The sequence below is a fragment of the Convolutriloba macropyga genome, unplaced genomic scaffold (assembly GCF_964194025.1).
Source record: "Convolutriloba macropyga unplaced genomic scaffold, txConMacr16.3 SCAFFOLD_1794, whole genome shotgun sequence".
NCBI classification, from domain to species: Eukaryota; Metazoa; Xenacoelomorpha; order Acoela; family Convolutidae; genus Convolutriloba; species Convolutriloba macropyga.
The window spans coordinates 20001-39751 of record NW_027449376.1 but is presented as its reverse complement, the minus strand read 5'-3'; the positions used below and the strand labels follow the sequence as shown (position 1 = coordinate 39751).

At 35.2% G+C, this 19751-nt stretch overlaps 2 protein-coding genes across 2 annotated transcripts in view; both read left to right on the top strand.

Moving 5' to 3' along the window:
* Nucleotides 1-285: 285 nt before the first annotated feature.
* LOC142354994 (myotonin-protein kinase-like) lies at nucleotides 286-1619 on the top strand (the record flags this gene model as incomplete). The annotated part of the gene is made up of 1 exon (XM_075407307.1): nucleotides 286-1619. A coding segment is annotated over one exon (1199 nt), but the record flags the coding sequence as incomplete, so codon positions are not given.
* A 405-nt stretch (nucleotides 1620-2024) lies between these two features.
* The window catches only part of LOC142354995 (uncharacterized), an 18458-nt gene continuing 731 nt past the window's right edge, over nucleotides 2025-19751 (top strand). The window contains exons 1-3 of the mRNA XM_075407308.1: nucleotides 2025-2535; nucleotides 4362-4859; nucleotides 5382-5555. Coding sequence (XP_075263423.1) covers nucleotides 2299-2535; nucleotides 4362-4859; nucleotides 5382-5555 — 909 coding nt within the window. The 5' untranslated portion in view covers nucleotides 2025-2298. The remainder of the gene's footprint in view (nucleotides 2536-4361; nucleotides 4860-5381; nucleotides 5556-19751) is intronic.

Genomic DNA, 19751 nt, shown 5'->3' with positions numbered 1-19751 from the left:
CGCAATTCAGCACATTCAACAAAATTAATATTATATTTCAAACCGTTCAGAACTTTTGCATAATTTTTTGGTGCTGTTGGTGATAATCACGATGATAAATAACTGAACATTGTGATGTTGCTAAATTTTTCAGCGAGTGGAGCTAAAATTGTCAGCATTCTAAAATTGTTAGAAGGAGAAACCAAGTATCCTCTGCTGCCGCTGCTGCTTGAACCCCCCCATCCTTGTTCTATGTTACCTTAAATGTTCATACAGAATCATTTTCTGAAAAAATTGAACTTTTAGTTGAGCCGATCCCCAATGACTCATCAGAACTCCGAATTGACGACAGACGGGTCTACCTCAAGTCTCCCGGTGAAACCCGACTGTTTGTTGACCTCGGAATTTTCCAGGATTTCGACCTCCGCTATGTCAAGTTCCTGGGATCCGGTGGTCAAGGCGAAGTACATCAGGTTGCAGACGGTAATACTCGATCACAGTACGCTCTGAAGATTATTAAACAGAACTCGGCCGCTAAAAAGTACGAAAAGGAAGCCCTTGAGGTCATCAAGGAACACAACTACCCTGGAATTATTCACCTCGAGTGTGCTCTGGAAGATTCGGATTTTTTGTACCTCTTGACGCAGTTTGTTGAGGGTTTGACAGTTCGAGATATCATACCATATATGGAGCAGTTTTCTTGGGAGAGAAAACGAGAGTTTGTAATTCCATTGTTGGCGGAGCTTTGCTTAGCTATCGACTTTCTGCACCAGTTAGGCTATGTGCACCGTGATATCAAAGCGAGCAATTGTTTCTTGGACATGTTTGGGCACGTTACAATAGGAGATTTCGGCTCCTGTATTCAGAAAAGTCTAATTAAAGCTCGCGTAATTTTTGGCACAGTGCCGTATACGATTTCGCCTGAAATGTTCTGCAAAACGCCTTACGGAACTGAAGCCGACTACTGGGGGATTGGAGTGTTGGCATGTGAGTTGCTTCTAGGATTCTTCCCTTTTGATTGGTTCACAAGGGAGGAAATAAAGTCACGTGAGACTGTAAATGATGTCATTCAGACTATCCGATCGCCTCAGATTCCTGCCGACGTCCCAGAAGACGTGCAGCAAGTGCTGTTCGCATTTTTAGCAGCGGATCCCAAACGTCGGCTGGGAAGTCCAGCTCTTGGAGGAATCGAAAGTGTGGAGCATCATCCGTTCTTCAATGGAATCCACTGGGATCGGTTCCGAAATCCGGCTTATCGAAAGCACTCGCTTCCAGTTTTGAAGTTAATGAAAGCGATACAGAGGAAAAAGGCGGCGAAAGCGGCCCAAGCTGCGGCCCAGGCTGCAGCTGAAAACTCCCAAATGCCCGGATCCAACTTGCAAGGTCATCAACAACAGGTGTTCGACCCAAGATCCAACGTTGGAACCAACCCGAACATGGTCAAAAATGATACCCCGAACTTCCGACCTCCGGTCAATCACCAATCGGGGGGTGACGTTGGGTAGTTACCTAAAAAACTGCGTTTCGTTCATGTTTGAGAACATTGTTTTTGTTACGTCATGTTGGCACCGATTACGTAATTATCATGTACATAGACTTCAATTCGGGAACTTTGTTGTAATTTATTGTACAGGAATGGATAGTTTAATGCTGTGAACATTGTGAAATTTCAGTGAGATCTTAGAAGTTTGAGTAGAGCGAGGCAAACTTATTTTTTTGAAAGATTAGAGGTTTTAAGTATATATAAGGTTATTGTTATGTATAATATGAGACTATATAATGATGAGAATATAGTTTTGCAGCAAATTTTACCAAATTGTAACCAAAATTAACCAAGAAGTTGTCCACAAATTTAAGTCGCGTTATCTCTTTCGAGAATCCTTTTATGAATTATTAAGAAGATTTGTAAAGTAGCTGAGACAATGTCTTCATTGAATATATTAAATTTATAAACTGCAAACTTGAATGACAAAATAGCGAGTCATAATAACGTGGGTGTTATTTCGTCATTTGGGGACTTTTCTTATCAGAAGAAAGTCAAACAATTTCTTTCTTAATAATCAAATAACCACAATAAATTTTGAGGACTTTGTCATATCATTGTAACATTGGAAAGTTATAAATCATTTTATAACAAAAGCATTGTTCTGTACTAGTTAGAAATTGACGAAAGTCAAAACACGGATCGGGCTAATATTTTACAATTATTTCCGGATTGGCGGAATTGAATTGGATTGAATTGATTTGGATTTATTTATCAGAGTAAAAACTCAAAATTGCGCTATAAATTGCTTGCGATTATTCTGTTAGACGAAAATTATGATTTTTGTTTACTTAACTGTGTCACTGTTCTGTTCATCGTTTTTAATCAACGCCGATAAAATTGTGTATAATGAGACGAATTACATCAAACCTTTGGAGTACTTGACCAAAGCTAGTCTGGCAAAGATTCGTGACTCTTCTATGACAGATGCAGCCGACTTGGTGAAAAAAATGAATTCTGAGCTGAGTGAAGCTCACAAAATTTATGGTGACTGCGAAAAGACAAGAAAAAATGTAAGATTTTAGCTGATTTTGTTCGAGTTTTGGTTGATAGTGGGAACTTATTAAAAGACAATCTTATCTTAAATAAACATTGACGAGTCGAAGCATATTTTATGCAACATCATTACTATTACCTGAAAATGCTCTTGTAAGATTTTTGCAAATACTTAATCCGAGGGTTATCAGCTTGAGAAAGAAATTTTTCCCATTTTAGAGATAAAGCGGACACACTCTAAGATAACACACTTTCGAAAGCGGACACACTTTCGAATATCCTTATTTATTACATTATATTCAGTTCAAAAATCTGTAAAATTCAGTTTTTTTACGCCCATCGCATATGTTAGCGACGACATGGTGATTTTCAGTTAATGTTTTAAAAATCAGGGGACCTCAATGTAGTTGTTTACCAATTAGGATTTCTTTTTTTCCTGTATAATTGTCAACCATTATTGTGAGAAAATATTAACAAAGTCATGTCTACACATTAAAGCAAGATGTTCGTTTTGAAACGTAACTTAGCAGCAAATTGTCATCTGTTGATCATTTACAACTCATCAATTTTACGTTTGGAAAAAAATTTGATAGTTTATTGCTCCAAACTATGGTTTAAGAACTTTATGCTACCGTGGTTTATTGCTAAGTAAATAAATTTATGGCAACCGATAAGTTTTATGGAGTGTGAAAAAGTAGCATTATTGAAATTTCTTGAAAAACTGAATCCAAAGTGAAAGTCTTTTTGAATTTTGTTCGTGAGCAAAATATGGTCTACAAAAATTCATAACTTTCCTCATTTTTAAAAGTTCATTCAACCTCTACGCATATTTACGTAGCCTAAACATACATTAGATTTGATTTGTTGCAAACTTTTTTGATAAATCAAGTAAAGCTGAAAAATTAATTGAAAAGCAGGATACAAAAAATAAAGCAAAAGTCAAACTTAATAGAATTTAAGCTCCAAAAGTTCAAACGAATTTATAAACGTTTTCATTTTTTGTTTCAATGATTTCGTCCTCAATTGCTATTTTAATATAAGATTTTTCCGCGTTCTCTATGAGAGACACAAAAATACAAATTCGATAGATTGTCAGAAAGTAATGAACACTGACCCATTTGACTTCCAAAACAGATTGAAACAGAGAAAGAGACAAAAAATAGAGAAAATTTTTTAAAAGATGCAGTTTTTTTTCGAGTCTCATGAAAAGTTCTATATTTTGGAGTGCAGTTTTGGTTAATTTAAAGACTTATACTGAACATAACTTTCAAATTAAAGGCTATTCAGCTTAATACTAAAATCGTTTCCCTCTAATGTACCCTGATAACCTAATATACCTTTGTCAGCTAAACATGAATCTTTCGACTTCACCTTCACCGCGTTCAATGAATTAGGTATACCTTTTGGAAACAAAACTATCTGCACTGTCAGTCAGAAGCAAGCGTGAACAGCTGGGGTTGATTTAATCGAAAAACGTGATAGAACGCAAAGCAAAAACAAAAGACGAACGGAAAAGTTCAGAGATCATTGAGAGACAATTTTGACTCAAATCAAATCTGATTATCCACCCCAATATACCGTTTGCTTTCATGAAGAAGAAGAATTTGTTTTTCCTTTTAAAATTCAATCAACAAATTACTGAGTAATGGATGAAAAAAATTGTAATAAAAAGAAACCCGCAAAACTTTAAACAAACAACTGTCTTTTTAGCAAACCAAAACATTCAACGCCCTTGTTTGTTAAGCATTTTGGAAAGCATATTCATCAAATTGTTCGTTCAACCTTATGACTTTGAGCATGCTCATAATACGAGAAAATTAGGCTATTCCAATTTTTTTTACAGATCGAAGACAAGCATACCCAATACAACGCAGAATACCAAAAACTGATAAACGATCTGGACTCAGAGGCAATTGCAAATACAATTGGTAAATACTGCAAAGCTGGAATAAAAGGATGCCCGGACCAGAAACCCAGAAGCGATGACGTCAAAGATTTCGCAGAAAAAGCCGCCAAACTGCCCAAAATAGCAGAAACTATCGAAGCGTATAATGAAAAATTTGATACGGCAGTTAATCATATGGAGAGATCTATGAAGAAAATAAAGGAAAACTGGACAAAAACGGAAGAAAATTGGATCGAAGTTCAAGAACTTGTAAACGCGTGGAGAGAGGCGGTTGATTTTGCGATCGACAACGAAGTTTCATTCGACAAAGTGGTGGCTGAACTTGAAATTCCAGGGTTGCGAAAATCTTTGCTGGAGTCTAATATCGTGGAGTTAGTTGACAGCATTCAGGACATCGTGGATGACAGTGGTGTGCAAATACCCTCCATTCCCAAGGTACGTAGAATGAAAAAACTAAATATTGAAAGAGGTTTTTTTCTTCGATAAAGTTGGCATGTTTGGTTGACAAACGCAGACAATAGTTGGAATGCTTTGAAACGTAAGAAGTCGTCCTTATGTTATGTTTGAAAACAAAACAATCAATAATTTTATAAATATTTGTTTTGTTACCATCATTGCGAGCCTCATTGAAGGCAATGTAACGCACATTAAGACAGAGCAGTCGGAAGATTTCCTGCGTTTTTAAAACCGTATTTTCCGAAGCTTCCTTATGTTTGAAAACTGAGCATACCAAACAATTCTGACATTTAAAAGAGATGATACCGCCAAACAATCCGAACTTTTTCCAACGTCTGGAATGAAAGACAGGAAAAGTTTTTTTTTTACTTTTTTGTATTTTTTGTTCTTCTGGACTAGGGCATCACTGCACTTTGTTTTGCGATTTGAAAGTAATACCGCTGCAAATCTACATTTATTAAAAAGATCCTCGCGGATAAATTCCTGCAACTTATCTTTTAGCCAAGACGTCGCCGAAATGCGGTCGCAGGAGGCAAACGATCCAGACGCGATTCTGACCTGGCGGATTTGAATGGAGAGTGGAACTGTGAGGGGGACTGGGAGGACTACTGCACTGAGGTTTCTGTGCCCAAAGCACTCAGCGAAGTGGAAACAAAAGTGCAAATTGATGAAAAAGTTAGCCTTTTATAATAAACTTGATTTAAAATATAATCTGTGGTTAAAGTTGGCATGCTATATAATTAAAAAAGCAACATTGCGATTTGCGATTTATAAAGTAGTTTCCTACTTAAAAGATAAAAATTATAAAATATGAATGAAGATTCACATGTGATAAGCTAAGTAGGATCCTATAGGATTCACGTGGCATTTATGAAACCTTTAATCAAACCGGATTGAAGTTACAGCGCTAAAAACCGCTGAGAAAATCAAGAACTGCGGTGAATGTGGTGAATGGTTATAACGATTGTTGTTTTCAACGCTGAATGCGGTTAGAGTTGCGAAAGTAAAATTTTCAGCTGGGAAAACCGCTTTTTTAAGACTATTCACCGCTCAAAAGGACCACAGCAAATCTGTTACCAGCTATCGTTCGTAATGTTTACGGTATTTAGCAGCGAAACTTTTACTCCGGCCATTTACTGTTTTTTTTTGCAATAATATAGTATTATTGTAGTAATATAGTATTATAGTACTGTTTTTTATAGTCATGAAAATCAAAGTTTCATCTCTAAAAATTACTAATATTAAATAAATTTAGGTCGTTTAATTCAACTTGAATGGCTGAAAATTGGATTAAAATGCAACATAAGTAAATTCAGAGGTGGAGCAGAGGAAGAAGAGGTGACTGCCACGCAGGTTTCTAGTGGTGAAATTAATATTTTCAGTTAAAAATCAAAAACCTTAAAACAATTCTTCTTTTTCATTGCACTCATCTCTTGTTCTCGTACATTATTAGTGTTGAATGTGAATTTAGCGCATCTAATTCCTTTTAATTAAAATTAAAACCGATTTCGCAAGTCGGCGAGCTTTAATTTGCGTAATCTTTCAAGTCAATTATATTATGCGCTAGATATTTTCGGAAGAGCATCGCCAACTTATAAGCGGAGTTTTTTTTCAGTCGCTAACTCCCGTGCCTGACAGATATTTTTTGTTTTTTGTTCTTTGTGATTTGCGCCGCATATAGTTTTCGTGACACATTAAAAAGATGGCGGTAACCGCATATAGTACAAATTGGAGTAAATGAAAGGCATATAACATTTAGCTTGAAAAGGGCCTAAGCAAAAACAACAAAATTTCCCTTCTCTTTTAAAAGAGCGTCGGAAAATTGAAAGCACTTCGACTTTCAACTTGGCTGTATAATCAGTCAAAATTATGTTGTTCTGATGGCGAGAAGAACTTGGTTATACTAATTTTGGATTACGACAAAGTAATTACAGAAAATTATTAAACCTATTCAAATTCTATGAAGAATCAATCGTGTATAAGCGTTGGTGAGAACCATGTAGGAAAAAAAGCCCTAAAAAAGCAAGCATCTGCTTCGTTGAAGTCACATTACACTTCGAACAGCTAAAACGGATGATGAAACGGTTTTGCGGAGTATTATCCAATTTCTTATTACGAAAATTTTATCAACATAAACAGATACATTTCTACAGAAGACAGATATGATGATTTTGACTGGACTTTGTTAGACTCTGACCTCTGGAAACGGGGAAAATTAAACAAGGTGGGCAATAAAAAAGAGTCACCCTTAGCGTGATCCAGTGTTCACTAGATTGATTGGGTTACAAAGGCCTATAGCCCTAATGGAAAAAAGATCTTTAATAGTGTTTGAAACTTTATTCTTATTTACAAATCCCAGAAAACTAGGATTAATTCCAGATGATGTAGAACACAGAAAATATTGATTGGCTGGTGCGGAAGTTTGGTATGAGCACTAAAGGAAAAATATACTTCGTTAGGAATAGGTTTCCAATTAATCTAAGCGAATGTACTATTCAAGGACATTTATAATTATTATTTTTTATTAGGAGCACAAAATTGATATTTCTAAGTAACAATTAGCTTGGTTATGAGGACAAATATTTTTAAGGTTTGCCTTCCTGCTTACTTTTTGCGCAACCACAAAAAGTAACTGAGGGTGTGTGGCAATATTAATGCCATTGAATCACCTGATAACGTTCTGATTTCAACTAAAATGATCAAAACCAACACCATAGACCGGAAGAAGAGAATTTTTTGAGCGTCCCTGTGTTCCTACGTGTGCAAACATTATACTTTGGTAAAAAAAATTACTCTTTTATTATAATTTGGTTAACAAGAAGGCTAGTAAATTTTCGACCCCGCTCATCCACACTGTTGGCATTAATGTTTACCAAATGAGGAACAGATGGAAAACCCCCAAAAATTCATGCATTTTTCAAAAATATGTTTATGAACAAAAAAATCGCCTCCAACGCAAACAACTCAATGGAGTGAAAATTGCCGCGTTAGATTGATGAGATCAGCCATAATTAGGAAAGCAAGTCAAGAGGAACAACAAAACCAAACAACAATAACAACAAACAAACATCCAATACACCCAAACTTTATGTCCATTTAAAAAAAACTTATTGACAAGTTTAAAATAGCGTCACATAAAACTCAAACTAAACAAATGAACTTCTTTTTTACTAAAATATGAGACCGCTCCATAATAAGGCTCGGTAACAATTAGACAAAAAAGAACAAAAAAGCAATGTTAAAAAATTGGCTTTTTTTTAAAAACATTTAATTTCAAAGTAATGAAAACCATTAGATTGCAATAGAAAACGTTCAACATGTTTATGATCACAAACCCCTCTATAGTTGGGCATTAACTCCTGGCGTCACTCAGTTGTTTATGCGGTTACAAAAAGAACAAAAAACAGAGTCATTACTTTAAAATTTAATAAAAACTTGTGAGAAAACGCTGTCGAAGCCGTAAAAGCATATTTTGCCCCTCGAAACATTTTCAATTGAGCCTTAATTGAAAACCAATGATTTTGTATTCGACGTTTCATTAACGAGAATAAACAGGAAGAAGACAAAAATAGTAAAAAGGTTAAAATTATGTAATACTTTTGTAATTTTCGAACACAATTATTTTAAGTAATGACAGCTAATAGCTACAAATTGATATAATTAAATAGGTTCGTTAATTCGTCCAAGGGAAGCGCTTGAGACCTGTAATTTTTCAGAATAAGTCTTATATCTACAACAAGAACATCAAAAATAGACAAATATCAGATATTAGTTTTCGTTTTTTGCGAAAAACGAGTGTCGAAGTCAGCAGATTTTGTACACTTGCACATTCCCCAGTCAACACTATTTTCATATGTGAATTGTAATTAACGATATTTATCAGTTTTTGAAAACAATTGTTTTTAAACTCATGAAAGCCATCAGCAATTCACTCAAATCAGAACATAGGCTCACTTTTTCCACCATAAAAAACGAGTGAGACCAGTCATTATCCAGGAAATTTCATTCGACTGAGAAGACAAAGTAAAAACAACATTTAAAGACAATTGATAAAGTCATTAGAACCATAATCTTTGCCACTTAAGACCATTATATTTTCAATTTTTCTTTATTTTGAACGCCAATAATGCAACATGTGCACTGTTAAATGTGTGATAATGCCATAAAACGAAAAAAAGTTAAAAGTGGGCCGACGCTTAAAACTAAAAAAAAAATGTGAAATATAGTGGTATCAAAGTCAGAAAACAATAACTTAACGCGTGAAAACTAAAAAAAAATTAAAACAGTAGATGGAAGTGGAAGAAGAGACCTTCTTTCTTTGCTCACACTAAGCTACAACTGACCAAAATAAGAGAAAAATAGTGGCAAAAATCAAAAACTAATGTTTAATCAAAATCCAAACATCTTTAAAAGTCAGAACGCCGATAATGTTTTGAGTAAAAAACTAGATACGTTAATTTGGAACTGCTTAGGAGGCCATTTGGACCTATCAACAGTGAGCTTAGGTTTGAACTTTCTTGTTCTTTAATTTAAAAAAGTATAGAATTTTTCAAAAAAGACCGACCAATTACAATCCGAACTGTTTTTGAATTGTAACAGTGCAAGATTGGACCAAAACAAGCCATGCTATTGCTTTTCGTCCAGGACACTCAATTGATTCGAAAGTTAAAGATCTTCATAATATTTTTTTGTTAGGACATCAAAAATAAATGCTGCGTTTTTGATAATCACAAAGTAGAGTTTGCAAAAACTGCAAAATTTTAATTTCAGACTACACTCAGCAGAAATGGAAGTAGCACTAGCTCCCTTTGTAGTTTAGAAGACAATGTTAGCTGTTTTTGGGTGCGTATTTTCTGCAAATTTCATCAAAGTGGACTGAATAATCTTTTGGCATTTTTTGATGAAAAAATCAAATTTTTGTCATATTAGACAACGTTTTAGACAAATAATTAAATCTAAAAAGTCAACAACACTTTTTTGTCATTTAAAGAAAATCAACATTACTGTTGTTTAAAAATTTTAGATATTTTAACAAAATTGACAAGATTTTCGGCAAAAATTACAGAAAATTAGATTAAAAATAATGCAAACCGGTCTTATATTCACAAATATTTAAACCATGTTAACTCGCTCTAGAAAACGAAATTCATAAGATTTTTATAAGTTCCATATTCTACGCTGAACAGGCTTTTTTAATGACACCACTCATAACCAACCGTCTAATTTGTCTGAACAAAAAACCCATTTGAGTTAATAATTCTTCCCCCTTCAAGAAGGGTTGAACAAAAAAACTAATATATTGTGTCTCTAAGTGAAACTTGTTTTTGAAATTGTCTTGTCAGATTCTGAATTGCGGATTTGTGTCAAAATTATGTGCCCCTGGGAAAAGTTGCCTTGAGTGACATTCTAAATATTTGAGTGATATTTGGAACCAATAAAAGAAACTGAATTCACACGAACTCTCTGCGGGCAAATTCTTTTGCATGCAACGGAACTAGCATGAACCTTTCTTACAAAACGACGTGAATGCAATCATATCAACGCTTGTCGTGTTGAGAACTACGGAAAACTAAAATCTAGAAAAAACTTTAATTCAGAAATGAATGAGTTGGGTGGCGAAATTCTGAAATTTGTTGCGCGTTCAGAAAGCTTTATTTAATAGCACGGAATTCTTCTGTCAAGATGATGTTGAGCTGATACAGTGATTTGTAATACTATAATGCTTAACCTTGCTTAATTTGTATTAGAGAGGTACTTTCTGAGCTCTGAAGGATTAAAGAATTGATGAACGTTTTGTTATTACAGGCCGTATTATACTCAATTGCATCTGATTAAGCTAATCGAGTCGCGAATGCTTATCGCACAATTCAGTCAAGGCAATTGCGCCGCGGATGTTATTTATCTTTATGCAATTAGAGTTTCCAACTATTGAATTGGTTATTCGCGGTGCGAATGGCGCGATTCTATTTGTACGAGTGCAATTGAGAAGCGAGTTACTAAAGTTAAATTGATACTGGTTTCCAGAAAAGCCAATTGGAGAAAGAAAAATTTAGATTACAAATTGGAATCAAAAAGGAAAAGAAGGTTTTGTTCACAACATAATCATAAGACAGGAAGAACGTATCGATTTGTTTATGAGCTGAAGAGACAGTTTCCTGTCTAAAGGATGAACAGACAGGAAGTTACAAAGAACACTTGATGAACTAAATTTAAACTAGGCAACAAAAGCACTTGTCCTTCAAATGTGTAATTAGAACTAAATACGGTTATGGATATATGGTGATATTATCCATACCGTATGATATTTCCCCCTGTTGGGAGAAAAATTAGTACATAAAATCAGAAAATTAATAAATATTCACAGGTTATATAAGTAGTAAAATATTAAATATTAGATAAAATATAAAGTTCAGAGAGTTTATTGAGTTTTATTCAGAATCTGATTGATCTTGGTTTTCGGCCTGCAAAACTTTCACTTCTTTTGAGAGATTTGGATTTGGATCCGTTGTCCATCTTTCATTAGGGTTTCATGGCGAAACCTCCCCAATGACTTCGGTATTTGATTCGGGAATTTCCGTTGAATACCCTTCCGTGTTATGAATTTTTTCCACTATCGACGTCGTAGACTTCTTTTGTCTTTTAAGAGTTCTTTTGCTTTTTCTTACAGATGATGTATCCGAATCGGCTGTATCACTTATTGTTAGTTGTCGTCTTCCGTTTTGCGTAGGATAGGCGTTGGCATTTGAGAAGAAGCCACTCGTGCCGCAGATGGTCCAGCTACATTCGGGCTATGTGGTGGAGGCGCATTTGGCACAGCTGGGTTGAAGTGTGAAATCTGGGTTAGATCAGGGCTATGATCAGGATCCGTATCGCGTTCCGCTTTTGTACCGAATTTTGTGACATCGGAGTTTTGCACCTTTACTTCTTGTCTGTTGGGCTCTTCAATAACGCTCGTGGTTGTGCTGATTTTACATACAGTGCTACCAGGAGCAAGCACTTCGTATAGCCCCTCGAGGTTTTTTTTTGACGGTGGCTGTCGTGAATTTTCCTCGCTATTTTGACTTGAAAGCTTCGTTCGGAACAAGGAATTGGCCTGCTCACCCCTTCTGACCAGATTAGTCGCTGTTCTCCATCTTTCAATTTGTCCTCCTCATTCTGTGCGCGGGCAATTGCAGCGCAGATGACTTTTTCTATCTCCTTATCTTAGAATAGGGCCGTGTCTGCCCACTGTTCCTCCGTTAGATACGAGCGGCCTGTTATTGTGTCTTCATCTAAATATTGTTTAACTATTTTAATGTATTTTAAATTTTTGTTAGATTTAGTGGTGATATTAGAAATTGGTGTATTACATTTTCTACGGAAGTAAGCCTCAAATGGTGTGATGTCTATTGTTTTTTGTTTCGAGATTCTCAGTCGTTCTATAATTGCATGTAGGGAATCTTCTAAGTTAAATTTTTTATTCAGTTTTGTTTTCATGCAATTTAATTGGCGTTTAATTGTTTGAATGAGGCGTTCTACTACACCTATTGCTCTGTGATCCTTTGGTGGTTCATATATAGGTGTAATGTTATTTTCTGTACAGAAGGTTTCAAACTTTTTTTCTGTGAAACATCGAGCTTGATCTAATATAATGGTTCTTGGGACCCCGTGGTTATATATGTATTTATTTAAAAATGTAATTACATTTGTACCAGAAGCGTTATTTACTATCTCTGCTGTGGGAAATTTTGAATATCTATCTATACTTGCAATAAAACACCGTTCTATACCCTTTTCATTAAGTATTGGCCCACCAAAATCTATTTTTTTTCGTCATTCGGTTCAACGCATTTTGGTAAAGGTGCCCATTTGCAGTGCGGAATCACTGATTTTAAATTCTTACCAATTTCCGTGCAGGCTTTGCACTCACTGGCTTTTGCCAGTATATCCACATGGTTATATGGCCACCAAATATTCTGTGCTAGTGAAAGCATTGCGAAACTCCCAGGAGGGTGAGTTGAGTGTATATCCTCCAATACCGCATCCTTTATCGTTTTTGGTATCGCTATTCTTTCGTCTAGACAGACATATCCGTGCTTCATACTGAGGTCCCGCCAATACGAGAATATGTAGGGCTTATCTCTCGTAGTCTGTCAGGGTCGTCTCGTATGACACAATCTCGCACTTCTTTAAGAATTGCATCCTTTCCGGTGAGGATAGCCAGTAGTTTTTTTGCTAAATATCTTATTTAATGTTTCTGTGAAGCATATGTTTTTTTTCACGTCGATCAAACTGACTGATGATGGGGTTTCGGTATTAGAGGACGTATTTGTGGCGGGTGTTGATGGAGTTGTGTCAGAAAAGGTCACCCGTGCCTTAGTTGGAGTAGATTTTGGTCTTGTTGCTTTTGTTTTTGGCATCTTGTTGAGTAGATTGATAAAGTTGTTTGCGTTGAGCAATTTGATAGAGTTATTCAAAGTGGAGTGAAATGTGAATCTGTTTCGGGCAAAAAGCGAGTGATTTTTTGTAGGTTGTATTTATCTTTAAGAGTTTAGGTTTTTGCGCTAAATTTAGAGTATTTATGTGGATTGTTTGACTTATTACCATTAATTGGCTTTATTGGGTTTATTTGTTCAGAGTAATCACATTCTTTATTGTCTGACATTTTCACTGCTTTGTGAACTATTTGTGTGGTTATTTGGTGCGAAATGTGATTTCCTAATTTTAAGAGGCATTTGCAATGCCAATAGTATATTATATGCAGATTAACTGTTGAATCTGAAAGTGTTAATTGCGGCACGAATGGTAGTTTCTTTCTAGAAAGTAGTGATTGTGGGGCAACTAGTTTAATACTAATTTGTGAATTAGTATTTATTGGGGTATGCATTTTTGGTGCGATTGACTGTTTTGAGTGAGATGAAGGTGAATGTAACTTTAATATGCTATTGAGTTTTTGTAGTGTGTTCTGTTTATTTTCAATTAGGTGTTTCATTGAATTACGAATTTTAGATATTGTAGCTACTACAAAGTGTTCATCATATGTAGATGATTTTTTAGCTCTTGCGAATGGCTTACTAGATATGTAATCCACTAAACCCATTTTTGCTCCCGGCATGTGTTCAATTGTGAAAATGTATGGAAGTAGTGTCTATCCATCTAGAGAGTCGGCTATGGTAAGATTTGTTCGATCTGTGTTCTTTTGATATGGACAATAATGCTCGGGGGTCTTTTATAACAGTGAAAGTTTTCCATAAAGATTGTATTTAAAACAGTCAATTGACCAAACTATTCCCAATAGTTCTTATTCGTTAACACTGTAACGTTCTTCTGTTTAGTTTAGAAATCGTGACAAAAATGCTCTTGGTTTCCAACCTTCGGGTGTATTCTGTTCAACTGCTGCTCCCAGTCCCAAACGTGAGGCGTCACTTTTAACTCGAACGTCTAACTTTGGATTGTAATGACTACTTTCTGTGCTGTTGGCGATTTTTTCTTTGATTAAATTAAAATGTTTAGTATGTTCTTCTGTCCAAATAAACTTTGTGGATATTTTAAGAAGTGGTCTAAGTGGATGACATAATTGTGCTAGGTGTAGTATGAATTTGCCAATATATTGTAAGGACCCGGGAAAGGATCGTAGACGTTTTAGTGTTGTTTGTGGTGGTATTGTTAAAATTGCTGCGGTTTTACTTTCTAATGGTGATATGCCAGTTTGGGTAAACTTATATCCTAACCATTCAATTTCCGTTTTTGCAAAACGGATAATGGATTTTTTGAAGATTTATTCTTAAAAAGTCTTCGTCTAGCTTTTTTAAGCATTTTGTAACGTATGCCAAGTGATCCGTTTCAGATCCAATTATGATGTCATCTAGGAAACAATAGGTGTTTTGTAGACGTATTAATGTAGACGTTTTAGTGTTGTTTGTGGTGGTATTGTTAAAATTGCTGCGGTTTTACTTTATAATGGTGGTATGCCAGTTTGGGTAAACTTATATCCTTACCATTCAATTTCCGTTTTTGCAAAATGGATTTTTTGAAGATTTATTCTTAAAATGTCTTCGTCTAGCTTTTTTAAGCATTTTGTAACGTATGCCAAGTGATCCGTTTCAGATCCAGTACTAACAATTATGATGTCATCTAGGAAACAATAGGTGTTTTGTAGACGTATTAATGTATAGTCCATTGCTTTTTGAAATTCTGCCGGCATGTCGGTAAGGCTGTAGAAACCAGTTTCGAATCTATAGGTTCCAGTGGACTCTCCAAGATAATGTTGAAGTTACAGTGTTTCGCAGTATCATGGTGTAATTTTACTTGACTGTATGCATATTTTAAGTCTAATGTGGTGAAATATGCTTGTTGACCATTTTGAGTGTTTTTATGAGATGTTGTGATATTGTGTCAGTTAGCAAGTCAATGTTGGTCATTTGATATTTATTTTTGTGTTTGACTTTATTTAGTACTTTAGATTCTAATGCGAGTTTTATAGATTGTTCTTTCTTTACTGTGATCACGATTGGAGATATGAAATGTTCGTCTGAGCAACTAGAAAGTTTTTTGATATGACCTTGATTCTGTAAACGTTCTAATTCCGCCGTGACTCTAGTTTGTAGATTTATTAGAACGCGCCGACCTTTTTGATGCTTTGCTGTGAACTTTTGATGAAATTTTCATTTCGCTACATGTGTCTTGGAGAGACCAATTCTTGAAACTAAATGGGAAATTGTGCCGCGATTGTCTCTTTAATTTTACATGTGGAATTATTAATGTTATTAACACATTTACCATTATCTGGTTGTTGTTGTTGTACAACTGCAAGGCCAAGGCTTGTGAAGAGGTCTCTACCAATGATGATTTTGTGACCGTCTTCCACCACTGTCAAATTGGCTTCTCTGGTTATCCAATTTTTGTATGCAACCGTTGTCTCCAGATGTTCGAGGACTTTGATGATCATTTGAGAATGTTTTTAGGTCCCTCTTTTGCCTCTTAGTGATCCACTTTGCAGATTGTGTAGTTCAAAGTATTTGATTTGCTAATGTTTTTGTGATGAGACTAATTGCACTCCCAGAGTCAATCATAGCGTTTGCTTTTACCTCTCCGAATTGTACTTTAGCATTCAAGGGTTTAAGTTTATTTGCTGATTCACATGAGATTGCCGCTACGTAGTTGTCAGAGTCGCTATCGCAAATGAAATCGTGGACTTGCTCGTATAGTTGTTGGTAACTAGTTATGTAGTTAACAGACTCTTCGTCATCACTTTTTTCAGGAGTCTTGTCAATTTGGTTGACATTTGTGTGTGGAGCTTTAGATGCTTGTCCCTGTGATCGTTTCGGCTTTCAAAATTTTCTCGCAAAATGACCAAATAATTCTCAATTATTACACTTTTTGCCATTTGCGGGACAAATCTGTCGATGATTATGACTCCACCGTTGGCCGCAATTGGTACAGATACTATTATATTGTTAGTTTTGGGGTACAGTTGGATATCGCGTGAAATCCTTTCTAGTTTGTTGTGCATTCGCGTTGCGATTGCGTTGTTGGTAATTGTTGACAACATTTACTGAGTTTGTAGCTGGCATCAAATTCTGATTGATCTTTTGATGATTTTGTGCCCCCATCTCCATCTGAAATGATATTTCAAGTGCCTTGGAGGGTTCAAGTTTTTCCTTTAATAACTCCTTTTGAGTTTCATCATCTATCATGATTAGTATGAAAGCATCTCGAATAAGTGTAGTTTTTCACTTCCTAAACAATTTTTGGCTTGTTCAATTAGGCGGCCGTAGAAAATTTCAACAGATTGGCCTTTCTGTTGTTTACAAGAGTAGAAGACAAAACGGTCGTACGTGATATTTCTCAGTTTTATAAAGGAATCCTCCATTGCTTGCCACAATTCCTTAAATGGCTGTTTTCTATTAGGAAATAAGGATGTTGGCTTTTGAAAATATGTCGTCCTTCCATGCCAATGCTCAAGTATAACAATGATATTGATTTTGGCTCACAGATCACCCATAGTTTATCTCGCACAAGATACCAATTTCATCAATCTTTTTGCAACGATTTTGCCAACTTACCTTGAGTTGTTGGTTACGGAACTTTCTATCCCTTTCATTTGCTTGCGTGTGGTTCTCCACTGGTTCCTCGTAAGTTGGCTCGAGTGGGTATGTTACCGCTGTTGGTGGATCTTTCCATAGATTTTCGAGCTGAATTCCTTTTTTTGCTAGCAATGCTAGCTTCACCTGTTGGGTCCATTTATCCCACGTCAGCGGTGGAGTGGCAGTAGGCTTTTCACAAAATGCATCGACGTGAAGAGGCGTCTTCTTTGATTCAGCTGCTGACTGCGCCATGTTACACTCAATTGCTTCTGATTAAGCTAATCGAGTCGCGAATGCTTATCGCACAATTCAGTCAAGGCAATTGCGCCGCGGATGTTATTTATCTTTATGCAATTAGAGTTTCCAACTATTGAATTGGTTATTCGCGGTGCGAATGGCGCGATTCAATTTGAACGAGTGCAATTGAGAAGCGAGTTACTAAATTTAAATTGGCACTGGTTTACAGAACTGCAATTTGGAGAATGAACAATTTAGATTACTAATTAGAATCAAAAAGGAAATGAATGTTTTGTTCACAGCATAATCATAAAACAAGAAGAACGTATCGATTTGTTTTTGAGCTAAACAGACAGAACAGACTGTTTATTTACTGTCTAAAGGATGAACAGACAGGAAGTTACAAAAAAAACTTGATGAACTAATTTTAATCTAGGCAACAAAAGCACTTGTCCTTCAAATGGGTAATTAAAATTAAATACGGTTATGGATATATGATGATATTATCCATACCGTATGACAGGCAGCTCAAGAAATGAAATAGTAAAGATTGAGCTTTTTTTTATCAGATAAGCATTCTAAATTTGACAAAAACATGCAAAAATTTAATTTTCGCCACTTTCCAAATTTGACTATAAAAAATTCAATGTAATTGCCGCAATTCGTTCATATCAACAATGATCTCTCTAAGTTCAAAAAGACAGAAAACTGTCGTTGAGGTTAATGTCATTGAGACGCGATGGGCTGTGAAACACTTTGTGGTTAAAGCCGGTCTCTGAGATTTCGCAAACTTTAGAACATTAACTTTTCTCTTAAAAGAACTGATTTACTGTTTTTGCCGTGCTTTTGACTTCTTTTGGATATAATAACACCAATTTAAAATAAATCATTTTATTAATAGTTTGAATTTTCACAAAAGACAGTGACAGGATCAAGGGTTTGGAATATTGAGATTTTTCCGGCTTCAAACTTGCAACCTTTCAAAACAACCTTTCAATTTGATATTTCTAGGATGATAGCAAGTCCCCGGTTAATCAGTCCTGAAACCAAAATATACAAATCTTCTAGAGAAAACATTGAAACATTAAAAACTATATTTTCAGATCTTACCCTGGAACCTGGTTTGAAAAGATTTAGTTCCATAACACATTGCAAGGTCTTAGCTTATTTTTCAAGGAAGAACGCAGGTAAATTTTCTCGGACCTTCAATCTTTATAATGTATATCAACGATTTCCCAGAAAAAATGAAAAAAAGAGAGGACATTTACAGTTTGCAGATGACACATGCGACATTTGTCATTCCAAATTTTTTTAACAGTGTATTTGAAAGCAATGACAGCTATATGAGGCAGATTTTGAGACCGAAATAAAACAGAAATTGTGGTTTTTGAATCAAAAAATGGTGAATCAAAAATTGAACAATTGCATTATAATGGAAATTTTATAGAGCCAGAAACAAGTTGTCGTTATTTAGGTAAAGTGATTGATAACAATCTATATTTTGACATACAGCTAAACAAAACTTTAACGAAAATGGCGAATGCTATTAGGTCAATTTACTTAGTAAGACACCATCTAACATTAAAAGCAAGAATCGGTCTTTTTAAATCACTTGTTTTGTCTCATCTCAATTTCAGTGGAATTTTTTCCAATCGTTGTCGGTTATGTCACTTCAAAGAGCTAATCGACAAATAAACTGTGAAATAAAGTTTTGCCAATGGCGCAAAAAGTTTGAGAGTGCTGGAGATCTCTTATTGATAGACAAAAATTTACTTGCAGAGCTTTCATTTAAATAGTTTGTCTTCCTAAGTTTTTTAACCTCTTCTTACATTATAAGGAGAGAAAACAAAAAAACCGCATTCGGTATTTTTGGAAAGTAAAATTGACCAAAAACTCCAGAGCTGTCCATTTTTTTCCAAAGAATAAATGCCAATCCAAAATGGAGTGCCAGGTCACTGATCAGAGATTTTTCTAGGAAGTGGAATAATTTACGAATTGAAATCCAAAAAAAAAATTAAGGAAAAACTAAGCATCGAAATGGTCAAAATGCATGAACGTGTTCCAATAGACAGACAAGTAAGAGGCTTAAGGAATTTTTTCTTCTGAAGTACAAAGACCAAACTATTCATATATTTAGGAGGCGATTTTGAAAATGTAAAGATTTAACCAAACGTTTTTGTTGTAGTTATAACTTTAAATTTACATTTTTGAAGATTATAAAAAATTGTGCGAAGAGACTTCTCGTGCGAAGTAAACATGGATCTTAAGACAAGATTTCAAACTGAAATATGATCAATCCGTTCAATTATATTCCGTTAACTTAATGTGTATGCAGAAACCAACATTCTAGCAAATGTGTCAAGAAGCAAACTGATATGTATTGATAAGACTAATCATCATGACTTCTAAGCCTTCGAATATTGCTTAACTTAACGATGTCATGACAAGAGACTGGAAAGGATCCAAATTTTCAAATCCGTAATATGGCATCGCAAGTTTTATCAACAGATCCAAGATGATGCATATCGCAGCAAGATGCATCAATTTTCGTTTTACTGGGTAGGTGGGA